The 16,147-nt window shown below is 36.0% G+C and overlaps 1 protein-coding gene across 4 annotated transcripts in view; it reads right to left on the bottom strand.

Annotated features, from left to right (window-relative positions):
• Positions 1 to 15,625, bottom strand: part of LOC131076332 (uncharacterized) — a 242,703-nt gene extending 227,078 nt beyond the window's left edge. Inside the window, exons 1-3 of one of the 4 annotated variants that reach the window (XM_058013472.2) lie at positions 15,133 to 15,625; positions 13,253 to 13,378; positions 3,895 to 3,993 (exon numbers count right to left, since the gene is read on the bottom strand). In XM_058013472.2, the coding sequence (XP_057869455.1) occupies positions 3,895 to 3,993; positions 13,253 to 13,378; positions 15,133 to 15,195 (288 nt within the window). In that variant the 5' untranslated portion in view covers positions 15,196 to 15,625. The remainder of the gene's footprint in view (positions 1 to 3,894; positions 3,994 to 13,252; positions 13,379 to 15,132) is intronic. The other 3 variants (XM_058013473.2, XM_058013474.2, XM_058013471.2) reach the window with 3 other exon arrangements.
• Between the last annotated feature and the right edge of the window lie 522 nt (positions 15,626 to 16,147).

Genomic DNA, 16,147 nt, shown 5'->3' with positions numbered 1-16,147 from the left:
TGAGGATCACGATTTTGTTCCTTTTCCTCAGAACCAACGACAGGGGCAAGTTTGCCTTTGAAAACTCGGATTCCGCATGAAATTCGTGAATTTTGCTGCGAGAGTGAAGGGTTGGAACTCACTATGGCTTCGAACTACAAAATCAACCATTTTCTATCACACGAGGGAAAAATGAGAGGGGGGGTCCCCTGTCAACGATGGGGTGGGGTGTGCAATACGCACAACACGAACCCAAAGCAAACCCGAACCCACCCCAAAATAAATTTGAACGAATTTGCAAACCCGATTCTGGAACCAGAATCCGAATCCGAACAGGGACCGGCAACTTAGATAATTTGCAATCAAAGGTAGAAATCAATTGTAATGTTGAGAGTTTGATTGCATGCAAGAACAAAAGGAAGGAATGTGAGATGGGATTCTCTTGAGAAAGTTGCATGTCAATCATGCAAATAGGGTAAATGGCAATTAAATGTAGAAGTCCACTGCCATGTTTCTTGGGAGAATATTATTGCATGTAGTCATAATTTTGCTAAATTAGCTCCAAGTGAGAATGTTAGTATAAAGAAAAAAGAAATAAATTGCATCAATATCCACAAATAACCATGAATAGGTCTTTATTTTCTAGTGTGTGCAGGGAATTCCTTATGTATGTTGGTTGTATCATCACAAACCCACCAAGAGCATCAGATGCCTTGTGAATGTTGGGGCATCTTCTTGCCTATTATTTACTTGTGAGTCAATCCATGCATTGGATACATCGTCACCTTGGCTTTGTATACCCTAGTGCCTAACATTCATTGCTATATCAAATAAAGGTTGCCAAACTCAAAGTTAGCAAATGTCATCATAATGCATCCAAAATCATGTTTCTTACATCACTTTATTCCATTATTTTCCACTTTCCATTTGAAACTTTCTTCACATCTCTTCTTTCAAGAGCTCACCTATGCAATTTTTGTATGGATAGCCTCTCAAGGGATCATCATCAATCATTCCTTTTTTGAATTGTCATTGCTTCTCCTACCCAACTAGGGCACATCACCACTTTCTTCATCTCTTATATTTTTTTTCTTCCTAGCTACTTTTCTTATCTTTGAAACCATGTTAGTTTGAACAATGTCTCAAAGACAGACAAAATGTAGACAGAAAATTATTCTTCTAAACATCAACTATTAAATATCATTAATTTTTTGCCATATAATTAGTTAATCATTTATATGATCATTAAGTATACCATTATCTTCAAAACGCTTATTTATTACTATTATTCACAATGTATCCATAATTTAATAATATTTTATTATTTGATTAATGTCAATTAATTATCAACTTTTAATAAATAAATAAAATTTCTAATTATTGACTATACAGTTAACTTTTCTCCTAAGTAGCAGCTTCTTCTCACTATCCATTTAATGAATTAACTTAATTCATTATCACCCTCATAGGAGCTTGACTTGACTCATCTTTAGTCGGGTCAAGTCATCTTCTCCATTTTCTCGTGTTGACTCCACAGTTAGTTCAGTTAAATCCTAGTCTTTGATCATATTCAAACCCTTCGTTTGATTTTTCAGAAAATCTATAAATACTTACATTCCATTCACTACGTTGATCATGTCAAGTCTTTATGCAAGTTTACCCTTTTGAATTTCATTATCAAAACAACATAGTGCTATGCTACTAAGTTACATCCACATCCCTTCATGAGCAAGTCATCACAATACACTCAATCTTAAGGTTGCAGTGAAGTTTGTAATTAGGAGTTGTGTTCTTTGTTTGTCCTTTCAGGTCTTTATTTTTACATTTCTATTTTTCAATGCATTCGTCAAAGAGATGGCATGTACACAAGTTACAATAGCAAAGAACTAAGGCAAAAGGGGTGGGGGCCTAGACACAAAGCAAATAAAATAAATAAAGAAATAGACAAAGGAGGTTAACCTAAATAAGGTAAACCCAAACAAGTACAACCATAAAAACATGTGTAATGGGAGGACCCACAAAGTAGTGTAAGTAGATGGAAACAGCCCAAGTAGGGTACAAAAATATTAAGTGTTTGTACAATGGGACAGTTTGGACGAGCTAACAATATCATCATCAATCATGCAAGGTCTAAGAACGCTCTTGGGAAAAATCTATGACTAAGGGTGGCATGCTAGACAATCCTAGGAGGCAATCCAATCCACATAACCCTCTCCCCCCTCCCCCTCCCCCGCAACACTCAAGAACAAAAAGCTCCTGGCAGCAGAAAGAAAATGGTAATGTGAGCTTTCCCTCAAGATCTATGCTGTGAAAAGAGGGGTGTTAGAGGGTTTTCTCTAGTATGATGGTTTTGTGTTCTCTTTATGCATTCAAGTTGTTGTTCATAGATAATAGCATAAAATATAACTTTTGTTTATAAAATATTGGATTTTAGTGTGTTGTTCACTAAAGTGTTCTTGGAATTCCAACCATTGGGGTCCAATGCAAGATCCAATAAAAGGAAAATTGTATCTATGTAATGAGTGTAAATGTTATTCGATTTTCAATTTAAGATGCAAGTTATATTCAAGGTTATTCTTCTTCTATATGTTATTTCTTAATGTAATGGATCTGATTATTGTCTGGTATGATGCAGATGGAGAAGGAGCATTTATCAATTTCAATGTTCTCATCATTATCGATTGATACATATATATGCTAATGAGGAGGATCAAGCAATACCTTGACCGGTCATGTCTAATGGACATGACCGATCAAGCTATTACTTGATCGCACCTCTTAGAATCATAATCGCATTTTACCTTATACCAATCGGCATGTATAAGTTACTAATCAATGTGTATATCATAACAAGTGAGCCGATACTAACCGGCATATATGTTATTAATAAATGCACCAATACTAATTGGTATGCAGTCTTTAATAATCCCGATAACAATCGGTGTTTACGTAGTTAACATGTTTGACCGATAATAACCGGTGTGCAAATAATTAACAAGGTAAACCGATATCAATCGGTATTTGTACTTTATGATTTGCAACCGATAATTTAGACATTGATCGGAATAAGTTAGGTTATATATCGAAGAATGATCATTAGATGAAGGATGATAAATGAAGTCTTGTCATAGTCTATCGATAAGATAGATGATTGAATGAGAGACTTCATTTATCTCTCATTCAATCATTTATCTTACCGAGGCTATCATGTATCAACAATGAGCATGGAAGTTAAACACATTTGGAAGTATAGCATATCTTATTATATATTCATCCCCATTACGTCTTTAATGTAGATAAGCACTTCCATAGTATTTATGTATATGCTTTTAAGGTGTAAACATGAATGTTTGCACATCAACATGTTACCTGATAAAAAGAATTGATCTTGCATACATTCTTTTATGTTGCTTCTCTGGTTCAAGTCATTGTTACTTATTTCTTGGTTGCATCTAAAGTTTACTATAATAATTTGTTTTTCACAATATTTGATCTTTTTTCTTACCTTCATTTATGCTCCATTTCTTTATTCAATTTTTTTCTCTCCTACTTAAAATTGGCTTAAGAAATTACTATGATATATTTTGTACAAAATAATTGGTCACTCTTGCAGCTAGTGCAAAATGCAAGGTCCTTGGAAGTTATGTAACCTAGAGCCCAGCAAAGTTTACAACATCAGGATGGACAAAGAAAAACATACCATATCAAGAGGTAAGACTCCTCAAATAATGGAATAAATTCAGGAGCATAAAACTAAGGAAATCCTACTATAATCACAAAATTCCTACCATGAGTTCAACAATATATTATCCTCCCCTTAAAGATTACAAATAGCATTCATCCCTTACCAAAATCTTCAACGTTTTCATATCAAAATGAGGATAATACTGCCAAATAAATCACAAAGTTACTTACATGGTGAACATCAATATCATCTAAGAACTTTTCAAATGAATCAACCCATTCTTGATGGCTCCATGTAGGTGGTGCATCAGCAGCAATTACTCGATAACCCTAATCCAAGAAAAAAAATAAAACATGAGAGCTATTGTTTATTCACACTGAAACATTTAAACTGATTGAAGAAATATATATTGAAGCAATTTTACAACATGCATGGTGACAAATGAGAAAAGAAATTCTACACATGCCCATGCAAGAAAAGAGCCATGAATTCCATGTCATGGACCAATGATCTATCATAATCTTCACTACCAACATTTAGGATAGTCGACATATGTGATATAACAAGGAACATAATAAGATGCCAAAGTTTTGTTTATTTGGTATAAGATTTGGAAGGAGAGAAGTCATATGACCTCTTGAATTCCACCCGTCCACTTCTAACTAAAGCCAACTCATAACAACTAGATCCTTCTTTTGTCTAAACAAAGAAAAATAATGAGAACCAAGTAAACAAGGCAAATTAAGGGGAATCGGTAATCAAGACTAGCCACAAAAACCTTCAAATTCAAATCATACACAACATCACATTTATTTAGATGAATCACCATTATATAAGGAGATCAATATGACCTTATTATATGAAGTATTAAATTTGCTTGAGTATGCACCATCTAGTGCTTACACATAAGCTGCCTTTTGTACTAAAAATTATTCATTTCAAGCATAACAATGTGAACAATCCTACAAGTTGGGAGATGAGAATACATCTAGTTTTAATGTGAATAAGTCATTATTGAGAAATTGCACAAACCATTGAAAAAAATTTAGTTGTTCATTTAAAGGATTGCTTCCCACATATATGAGGCCTATTTATTGTCATAGAAAAATATCCATCATCAACAGAACACTTAATAAGTGATACTAAATTGTGGTTTCATTTCAATTCATTATTTACATTAAACATGTATATGGTAATTAATATATATTTTTTATTAACTTACCCTATATTCTATTAGATAGGTGGACCATGAACACAATTGTTACATTCCATTTATGTTATGTTGTTATAAATTACAACTATAATTATGATGAAAAACCCCTATATTTTGGAACCTTTATCAATCAAAACTAGCATGTCAAGCAACAACCAAGATTGCTGACAATAGTCTTGATTCGAGTTTTAGTAGAGGGTGAGAGGAAATTCTCAAAGGAAATCCTACAAACTAAGAACAGCCATCCATTTTCACCAAACTGTAGCAGTCATTCTTAACAAGCATTGTTCAACAAGTCTTTCATGACCAATGTTACAATTATACCCACACGACAAAAATGATTCAACTCACATTTTCCTCCACTGGAAAGACCATTGGTTTCAACTTTCAATAAACAGAAACATTGAGGGATGACACACATTTTGCACACCTCACCTTTCTACAAACAATGAAAGGAAACCTAGAAATGTAATTTAAAAGACCAATTCATTAAGTTCGATGGAATTACCAATCAAAAGAGTCTTTTATGTTACTCTTTTGTGAAACCTTGCTTTGATTAGTTTGTGCAATATCCGTTCAAAAAAATTAATATCGCAAAGAGAATATTTCATAATATCTAATCATATTTTATTTTAATTTCTATAGAAAAATATATTTATAGGAAACTGTAGTGTCATAAAATTGCGACCCTAGCAATTTTAACCACATTTGGGGTCCTCACCTTGGCAACAACATCCTCCTTCCTAACCAAAACCCCACGACCCCATTCCTGCATTTTCACCCTTGAAACCCTCCTTGTCTAGGCTTTGTTTCTGCCTTAGACCCTATCCGGGCCCCAAAATAGGGCAAGACAGGGGTGTGGCGCCCTTGTCCCCCCAGGGCAGGGGCGTGGCGCAACTGTTCCCACTCCTTAGGGTGGCCCTAAGATGGGTTTGCTCGGTCCCCTATGCATAATTTGACCTTCGAGGTTTGCACTCCACTTTGTCAACCTTCGGTGAAAGGAAAATTAATCCTCTAGGCATGTATAAAAGGGCGTTGGTTTTCTCATTTGCAGAGGAAAGGAACGAAAACATACATGAGATACACTATAGGTGAAGTTAAGCTAGGCAACCTCCAGCATCATTATCAAGCATTCAAGTCTTCTTCATTCATCCATTGGAGCAATATTACAACATTCATTTGCAAGCATGCGTGTGTGTTAGGGTTTTGTCATGTTACATGCCATTTCATGCAACATTTGTGATTACATTCAAGAAGCAAAGCAAACATCATTGACAAATTGCAGATCTACCAGGTATACAATTCCATTATTTACATTTCAGCCATTACTAAGGCAAACCCCTATCCACAACCCTTCTCCATTTCTTTTTTGTGTGTAGGTTGCAGGTGCGCAGCTATATTTTCATATTTGGACTCCACTTGCAAAGGCGGAAAACCCCTTTTCATTTCGTGGGTTTTTCGGAGGACCATGTACACTTTCGCCACGGTCCCGACAACTTTTCTCAAATTTGCAGGGCAGATTCTTATCAATCTAATTAGCTCAGATCCGAAGTTACAATGTGATCCCGAACCGGTAGCTCCTCATTTCACTCATTTTCTCTCTTTGTTCCACATAGTCAACAAGTCGACTTTCCTATTTACAAAAGAGGGCAAAACACAATTCAACCCTTGCAATCCACTTGGAATTCACATCCTTGCCTCCCTTGGATTTGGATCTAGTGGATTCAAGCCCCTCTTTTGAATGTAAAGTTTCCCCCAAGTGAAAATCATCCTAGTGACTTCCTTTCTCTCTCCTAGGTGGGGAGTCACTAGGGTTCAATTTTCCACTTTACAGAAACTATATTTTTTGAATTGATATTTTTTATCCTTACTAAATTTGCATAACGGTGATTTCCAAGAGAAAACACTCTTAAGGAATTGTGTTTTCATCCTCCAATTCCAACATAGTGAGGATTCCTTAGGTTATGTAAGCCATAGTGTGGTGACATTTTCACACATCGCCCCATTGCAAATGGGAACCCCCACTTTTTCACTTTTTAGGGTAGATGTTTTCTTAGGGTTGCCTAGCTTAGCAGTAGTTTTAGAGCTTTTAGCCTCTTACTTGAGAGAGGATGCTATGCAATTTCTAGGTCGTGTCCAGGCATGAATTCCATGATGAGGGTTCGAGGTAAGAAATGAATGAAAAGAGTGAAACTTGGAATATCGATCACTTTACTTGGGTTTTCGGAAGGAAATTCAAGGATTAAATCTTCTCTATAGGGAGTCCGCCTTTTCATCCTCCTCCTTCCATCCTTCTCCTTTCATCCATCCATTTCCACTTCTTCTCACTTCCTTCCATTTCACCCCATATCCTTTACCCTCCACCTTTTCTACCCTTCCATCTTTCCTTCACAACTTCACCATCCTATCCCTCATCCTCCACCTATACTTCCAGTTCGCCTTCCTTCGCCTTCCACTTCCTTCCATCCTTTGCAACCTTCCTTATCACCCTCCAAAACCCAACACCTCCTTCACCCATCCTTCCCCACTACATCCCACCTTAACCTTCCACTTAGCCCTCTATCCTTCATCCCTTCACCTTTTATCCCTTCCATCCATCCTCCCTCCCATCCTCCTTTCCATCCTTCATCCTTACATCCTTCATCACCCCAATATCCTTCACTTCCTTCTCTCCATTTCACCCGCCATCCCTTATGCCTTCACCACATTCTGCATACCTATCCACTTCCTTCCATCCTTCATCCTACCTTCATCATCCTTCTTTACCTTCCACTCCCCTTCACCATCCTTCCATTTCCTTCTCCCCTCATTCCCATCTCCTTCCACTTCTCCCTCACTTCACCTTCATTCCTTCCAACCTTCCATTTCCAATTCCCCTACCTTTCACTACACCTTATACCTCCCACATCCCTCTCATCTCCTTCATCCTTCACATTCCTTATACTTCCCAACTTCCATTTCCTACATACTCTAAGAGTCTAACCCACACCTCAAACCCTTTACCCCCTTTACTCCCCTAAGCTTACCTTCCACTTCCCCAATCCTATCCTAACCCACCTTCCTTCACCTACCTAACCCCTATCCCATCCTAGCTTACCCTTCTACAGCCCACTGCCAACTCCCTTTACTCCCTAATATCCCACGGCACCCATCCTTCTCTACCCTTTCATCTCCCACATCCTTCATCCCTTATACCTCCCTTTCCCTTAGCATAACATTATACCATTTTTCCCTATCCTTACCACATCCCTCACTTCCTTACCACCACGGCACCTTCCTTTCTTAACATCCTGCACCCCCCTTGTCCACACGGCATATCTCCCTCCAACCTCCCTCACTTCTCTTCCACCGCGGCATGTCTAAGTCCTCCAAATCCACGATGGGCATTAAAGAGATGAAGTGGCCCCAATTAAGATAAAAGATAGCCAGCTTCTTAAGGGAGATAGGTCAATTAAAGTTTGACCGTTGGAGCTTTGAAACTTGAAAGAGAAAATAAAACAAGAACAAGTCGGCTTTCGCAAATTAAAAAATATATATATTAAATGAAAAGGCATTTGATAAATCGGCCCATACCATTATCAAATTAAAAAAAAACTAAAAGCTAAGTCGGCTATCATGAGCAAGGTTAAACTTCTCAAGAAGAAGAAATAAAACATTTTGTTTGCTAGAGCAAGTTGGCCTATAATTGGAAAAGATACAACCCTCCCACTCATTAACGCCTATAAGAGAAAGTCTTCCATTTTGACTAAACATCATTCGTAGCAATCATTTCCAAGCGATTCTGATCCAGACCTTCAGGCAGACCGAATTTCATCTTGAAACTGAGTGAAAGACATTGAGGAGAGCGAGTTTTTATCATTTCATTGATCAAACTCCACATCAGGGAGGTGCGATCTTGATTAGGAAGGTCTGAGCTTGAGAAAGAGGCTTGTTTCATCCATTCGTTGAAGGCAACAACAGTAGGTCTGAACGAATTTCCATGCATGATCAGACCTGTAGAAAACATAAAATCAGACATGTAGAGAGGAAGGATACGTAAAAGTTAATATGTACTTTATGATGTTTGATATCTTCTTGTTTGTTTTGCAGGTAAAAGCAAAGGTGCAGGTCTGATCTTGGGAGGATCAAAGTGAAGATCGGGATATCAGAAACACATTTCACATTCAAGAACCACACCAAAGCAGGATGAGTCTATGACATGACAAACATGGAGAAGTAAAAGAATAAGATCATCAGCAAAATCTCTATTTCATCAAAGCTCTAATCACATCATGATAACACGAGGTGATCAAGGCCTTAGGGTATGAAGTAAAGATAACATACAGGATGAGAAGATGTTTCACAAGCTTGAATTTCTTCCCGAAATCCAAGAATCATGGCTAGTACACCGAAGGAGGAACCTCAATAAGGGACTTTGAGGCAAAGAGGATGCATGGTCTAACATCATCAAGAGATCAACTAGTACGAAGACAAGTTAATCAAGGCAATGGTAATCAAGTTAAGTTGATCAACACAGGATTAGCAAGCAAAGACGGAGGATCGACTTGACCATAACGATGCTTCCCATCATCATCATCACATTGAGTAAGCTTGTGATGTTGAGTATCAAGTCTACCATGCAAATTGAAGAGGCATCCCAGTCATTATTCAACCAATCAAAAGGTTCCAAGTTAAAATGTCTAGATACAATGTACCTGACTCACCCATGGAGGCACAAACTTCGAGATACCTAACCTCATATTTCATTGGTTCACATTCAATGTGTGATGTGTTCAATCTAAATGTGATTTTTGCATTGGCCAAAAGGAGTTTGTTGTAACAAACCCTAATTAGGGTTTTGATCTTGTAATCCTGGCCATTGATGTGGATTCGATCTTGGCCATTCATTGTAACAGTGAGCACTATAAAAGGCTCCTCTCTCTCATTTGTAAAGGTTAATAGTTAGTAGTTCAAGAATAGTTCAGTAGCTAAATGCAGCTAGAGTAGAATAGGAAGAGAAGGCAAAAAATTGTTGCCAAAGTTGTAAATAAGCATATGAAGTTATGGTGGAATGTGTTGTTTCTTATACGATAGCATGGTTTTTTGTTGGATCTTCATGTTAGATAATGATAATTAGATGAATGAAAGAACTTTGTGCATGATCAATGGTGAAATTCGTATATCCATACTACTAGCAGTTTGATGATTGTAAACTTGCCTTGCATAGTCATCTGGATCTATTTAACTAAGCTTCACTTCAATTGCTACTTCTTCATTGATATGCATCGTCTTGACGGTGTATGTGTTTGTGGTGGCGATTTGAACATCATATGCTTACCTTAGAAGATTGTGCTAGCTTTGTGGAGATGTTGCTTGCATGTCAAAGCTTAGATTAGTTAGAGTTTCACCAAAGATTGTCCATCGCTCTTACATTCTAGGAATAGACTAGATTCTCTAAACCCTTCCTCTTTTTGTCTTTTTTTTTCAATCCAAGTCAATTAAAGAGAAAGTATCACCAAATTGCAATATTGGATGGTTAAGTTCCAGCAACATTCAAGCAGTTCAAGCACATTCAAAGTTCAACAGAAGTCCACCTTGGATTACAGCAAATCACATCACAACCATTGAGCTATCTACATGTCAAGACCTAACTATAGAAACCTTGGAATCACCTCAATCGATCACATCATTTAGCATCTGAGGACATTTTGATCAAGAGAGGATAGAGTGCCTTTGGTATTTTATTATGAGTTGCATTGTGCATAAAAAACACATGAACACATAGTTCCATTCTTCTATAAAAGTAGAAATCAAAAAATGGATGTCTTCTCAATGATGTTCCTTCTTTGCTCGGACTCTCTTAATTACCTTTTCCTCAAACCGACATAATTCTTCACATGCCCCTTGACATCTCTTAAAATTTAAAACTTTACTTTAATTAGAATTTTAATTTATTATTATTTTAATTGGAAATTAGTCTTTTCTTCATGACTCCACTATTTCCACTAATCACACCATGTTGGTCCATTTGTTGGTCCTTAGTTAATAAAATTTTAATGTATAATAATAATAATGATTTCCTTTATCCTTTAGCAACCCAGAATTTCCTCTAACTTTTCAAGTGGCAACATTTCCTTGTCTGCGGATTGCCTATGTGGGTTGTTGCATCTTTATCGACTTCCAAGCATCTCCTTTGGCAATGGGTTATTTTGGTGAAATTGCCATTACCTTTGTTTGGGGGCCTTATATGATGTGGGTAGCTTCACCAAATCAAAAGTAAGTTGCGGCTATGTTATAGATGAGTTGTGATCTCCTTGTCTTTTATTGTGAATTTCACTAAGTATTGCAAACTTCACTAAACGGATGGCTCACCAAATACTTGTGACTAGCTGATCTTCTTTCTATGATAGCTTCTCACTAGAAATACAGCGGTTTACATAATTTTAAAATTAGATGCAATGACTTCTTTTCCATTCTTTAGCAAATTAAAAGAAGACATAACAATTTGTGAGATAGAAGGTGAGGATATGTAACATGTTCAAGTAGTTGTAGGGCAGTAAACTTTGACTTGGGAGATAAAACACCATTAACGTACACATTCCCTTGTTGGCAAGTGTCACAGGCAGTGCTCTAGGTGAAAATTGCAGCATTGATGTGGTCTTTCTTGATCTAAACATGGAGCCTTCCAAATAGGCACTTCACAAATATTTTAAGGAAAGTACCATCCACTTAGAAGCATGGATTGCAAAAGATGACATCATAACAAGGTTGAAATACTAAGCATCAAAATTCTTGGAATAGGACTGACAAATGGGATACTTCATAAAGGATCTAGAGAGAATACATTTCAAAAGAAATATGGAGTAAATTGAATAAACCAAACTGAGGTTATTCCAGTTCTGAATGAGAATGACAAGTCAAATTCAAGCAAACCCCCTTGGCCTAATGATTTTACAGATTTAAAATACAAGGTAAACTGATTATCGTGGACTTGCAGATGACTCTGTTGGTAAATCTGTTCATGCCTATGATGCATTGCTCAAACGTCTGTACTCAAGACAAGGAAAGTTAATCCATCATTGCAGCAGAAACTCCATTTGATCAAGAGTCGGAGGAAAAGACTACATAATGCTTTATATTAAAAATGTTTGAAATGAACTTATCGTTTGAAGATGGATGATTACAATATATTTCCACTTTCCCAGAAAGTCAAGATTCAAAATCAAGACAATCGAGGGATCCAAGATGCAAGTAGGGGGAGAAGTACATATGAAGAATCACAGAATTTAGAAGCAGTCCGAGAATAAAATTTGGGAATGACATTTTTCTCAAAGACCCAAGTGAAAAAGGCATAACATTAATCTTCCAAAAAATCACAATCATCTGTTGGACCATGACACCTTGAAGGAGACTAATGATGCCAAATGGAACACTCCCTGAGTTTATCATATCAGAAAATGCTATCAGTAGTGCACCAAAATACTAAATATCTGTAAGATTACAATGTACATTGGACCAGACACCAGAAAAGCATTTGGGTTTAAGCAATGCCCACAAAAGATCACTATAAAAACAGATTAATCAGATATTGCAATATCTTTTCCCTCAGACGTCCTAAATGATCCACTTATGTTGCAAACTCTGGCAATATAAAGGCCAGAATTAATACATGAATTAATATAAGAGTAAATTTGGTAGCCGTAAAGATTGATGTCCTTGTCAATTTTATTGGAGGAAACACCTATTCTAAACAAGACAAATCTCAATGACGATGCTCGTTGGCAAATGAGACATTTAGGGAATGCTCTTAAATTTTTTTGCCATAACCATGATTTACAGTTGATCCTGCCAGAGAGAACATTAAAAACACCTAGCTTCCATCACTAGGATGATATCAAATAGTGTAATTCTCAATGAGTCAAAAAATTTCAAGCAATATTTCTATCATGTCTGCGTAAGATCCATGCATGCATGACGCATATCTATTCCATGCCTAAAACTAATGAATAATGTGACAGGACCTCTAAAATATGGAAAGTGTACAAAAAAGAAAAATCAATTAAAAGATTACTTTCTAAACATATAAAATCAGTAGAACCAGAGAAAAATAACTCCAAGTTGAAATTTCATATTCAGCGATGATATGGATGCATGATAATTGCTTAAGAGGAAAGGTCTTCCAACAAATGCAAGAACCCAAGGTAAAGAAAAAGACTGATGGAGAAGAGAACTGCATAAAAAAATAAAGCACGAAAAACATATTGCTTGTTTCATCCCAAAAATGCATGTAATGGTACAATTACTCTTTGATTTTGTACTACCAACTGACAAGCTATGATGATATGACTTTGGGATTAGTTTTAAGTTTTATAAAGCGAAAAATGGAATATATATACCTTCATCGATAAAGACAGCATCTGCTTGTAAAATACATCAGCAGTTCCTGCTATGCCTGAAAGACAAACAAGAGGTGGCATTTCCTTGGGACCATAATCATAGTATCGCCACTGTCTCATCCCAATCTGCAGCACATAAAAGCTGCTTAATTTAAAATTATAAATCAACCCTCCAAATAGATGACTGACAAACACAAGAGGAAAGCAGAGTTCAACAACAATAAAACTTGAAAAATATTATGTCTTAGTGCAGAGTTCAACAAATACCAGTAAAACACATAATGTGTAATGTTAAAGAGGTGTACATGCATGCATAATAGAAGAAATAAAAGCAAAAGGAAGTATCTCTGAAACTGAAAAACTGATAAACAATTAACAACTTTATAGTAATATTGCACGGAGAAAACAAGATTTTCCAATTTAATAGTTAGAATTTAGTCATGAAGACGTCGAATAATACACAAGATTTAGGAGAAATTCACAGTTAAAACGATCAGTATGCTTGTCAATAAACTGTTTGGAACTTTGTGTAAGCCCTTAAAACAGAACGTAAATAAATAAAGCTATTGATCAAATTCCAAAGGGCTTGACGTTTTGAGACACCACAAATAAAATATGCATTCGATATTTCAGAATAGTTACCTTATATAATTACTTGAAGCTTTAAAAGTTTGATACAAAGACATAAAATCAGAGATTTAAGGATGAAATGACTTGCTTGTAGGCTTTTTTAAACATTTGCCTCACCTCTAACTTGTTCAAGCACTAAGATGACTCACACAGATGTAGTTTCAAATATCCTATAACGAGTATTCTATGTTATATGGGGTTAACATTGTCTTAGATGCCATCATGTCCTTATTCAAAAGAGCCTTTGCCTTCGACAAGAACGATACACTGGTGAACTGGTTGTGAGTCAAACGTCTCACGAATTGTTCCATTGCCACATTTGTTCAAAAATTTTACTATCACCACCAATTTTTGTGGTCGATATAGAACCTTTCACTAAGATGCTGCGATGTCCTTGTCTGTTACGAATTTTTCAACCAAAAAAATGCAAACCAAACTGTTTCATCAATTGTTCCATAGCCACACTTAAGTAATAATTTGACTACCAACTGCCAATTTGTTTGCTTGTAAGACTTCCTTTAGCTTAGATACCATAAAGCCCTTGTCCGTAAGGACCTTTGCACTCGATAACATAGGAATCCTGACAAGCTTTTAGCAACCAGAGAAAACTGGCGGTCAGAATCAAATTTTCAACTATGGCTATAAAATAGTTGTTGAGACACTCGGCTTAGCTCAATATTCCATTATTGTCAAGTGCAAAGTGTCACGTAACAGGAGACGAGGCAGGCTATAAGTTCCTGGACAAATTGGCCGAATTTGGCAGAATAGGTACCTCAAAACCTTGGGTCTATGCAGAAGGGAGATGCAAAAAGTTCAAAGAAAACGAAAAATTAGAAAGAAATTGAGGAGATCATAGCATAAAATTTTCAGGTACGTCGTTTTTCGTTTGGTCTGCTGCTTCAATATTGATAGCATAGCAGTGAGAAGAAAAATTAGAAAGAAATTGAGCAAATCATAGCATAAAATTTTTAGGTACGTTGTGTTTCGTTTTGTCTGCAACTTCAATATTGATAGCATCGCAGTGAGAAGAAAAATTAGAAAGAAATTGAGCAGATCATACCATAAAATTTTCAGGTACGTTGTGTTTTGTTTTGTCTGCTACTCCAATATTGATAGCATAGCAGTGAGAAGTGCTATTAAAACAAAATTTCCAACCAAACTACAAAAATGCGAAAAAACACAGTGCCCTAGCATTAAGGAATTTACATCACCATTAGGTAGGAATGCAAGATAATAATGCGATAAAATACCGATATATGAAGAACAGGCACATTCGCCTTGAAATGCAGATAATCGCCAGGTGCAGCCGCCATAACCTCCTCCTCTGTGATCGCCGCAAAGGCAAGGCAACGGCCTTTTCCTAAATAATTTTATTGTGCGTCGTTATGCTTTATTTGAGAGTTTTTTCTGTCCGTTGTGTTTTATTCAAAACTTGTTCGGCCGTATTAGTATTTTTTCATCTCTAATTTGTAATGTTTTATTTTCAATAAATAAATAAATAAATTTAAAAATTATTCAGCCAGCCAATCTATGCAAGGCTCGGCCCTGGCTTCACTGTACAGAGGGTTCACGCTGTCGCAATCATAACTCTCACAGCTGCCAATTTGGCTGCAACATCATATTTGAGAATTTCAGTATGTACGACAAATGACAGGGACTCCAGATGATAGTAGAATATCTCTCAAAGATTCGGTGAAGAAACGAAGTAAAATTCGATAGAAGTAAGTTTTTTGGCATTTTATTACTAAAATAAGTGTAATCAAAGGAAGTGGACTAATCCCACTAATCCTTTGGTTGGACAGCAACATGAAAGGGGCAGCGGAATTTCGAATTGTTTATGCAGTCAGCTGTATGTATCTGATAAAGATATTTATTTTGTATTCATTACATAAATTGAAAAGATTAGAATACATTACTATTTTGATTTTTAATTTAATAAATAAATAAAAATGTATTCTATTGACTGCATAGACAATGTTGTGAAATTTTGAGTCAAAAATACAAGTGAGGAATCAATCAATTTTTTAATGGTTAGAAATGAAGCATAACCACCTTCTAAAAATCTTCTTATTTCAGTCTTTTAAAAAAGTGTTACATAGTAGTTGAGTACTTTCTTTTAACAATGTAATAGAAATAAAGTAGTATAGTTTAATATTCAATTTATTGAAGGGTTATAAAATGACTAATTATTTGTCTTTTTAGTAATATAATAGAAATAAAGTAATATAGTTAAATGTTTAATATATGTGTCATTAATATAAGAAA

The sequence above is a fragment of the Cryptomeria japonica genome, chromosome 11 (assembly GCF_030272615.1).
Source record: "Cryptomeria japonica chromosome 11, Sugi_1.0, whole genome shotgun sequence".
Lineage (NCBI taxonomy): Eukaryota > Viridiplantae > Streptophyta > Pinopsida > Cupressales > Cupressaceae > Cryptomeria > Cryptomeria japonica.
This window is presented reverse-complemented; position numbering and strand designations above follow the sequence as displayed.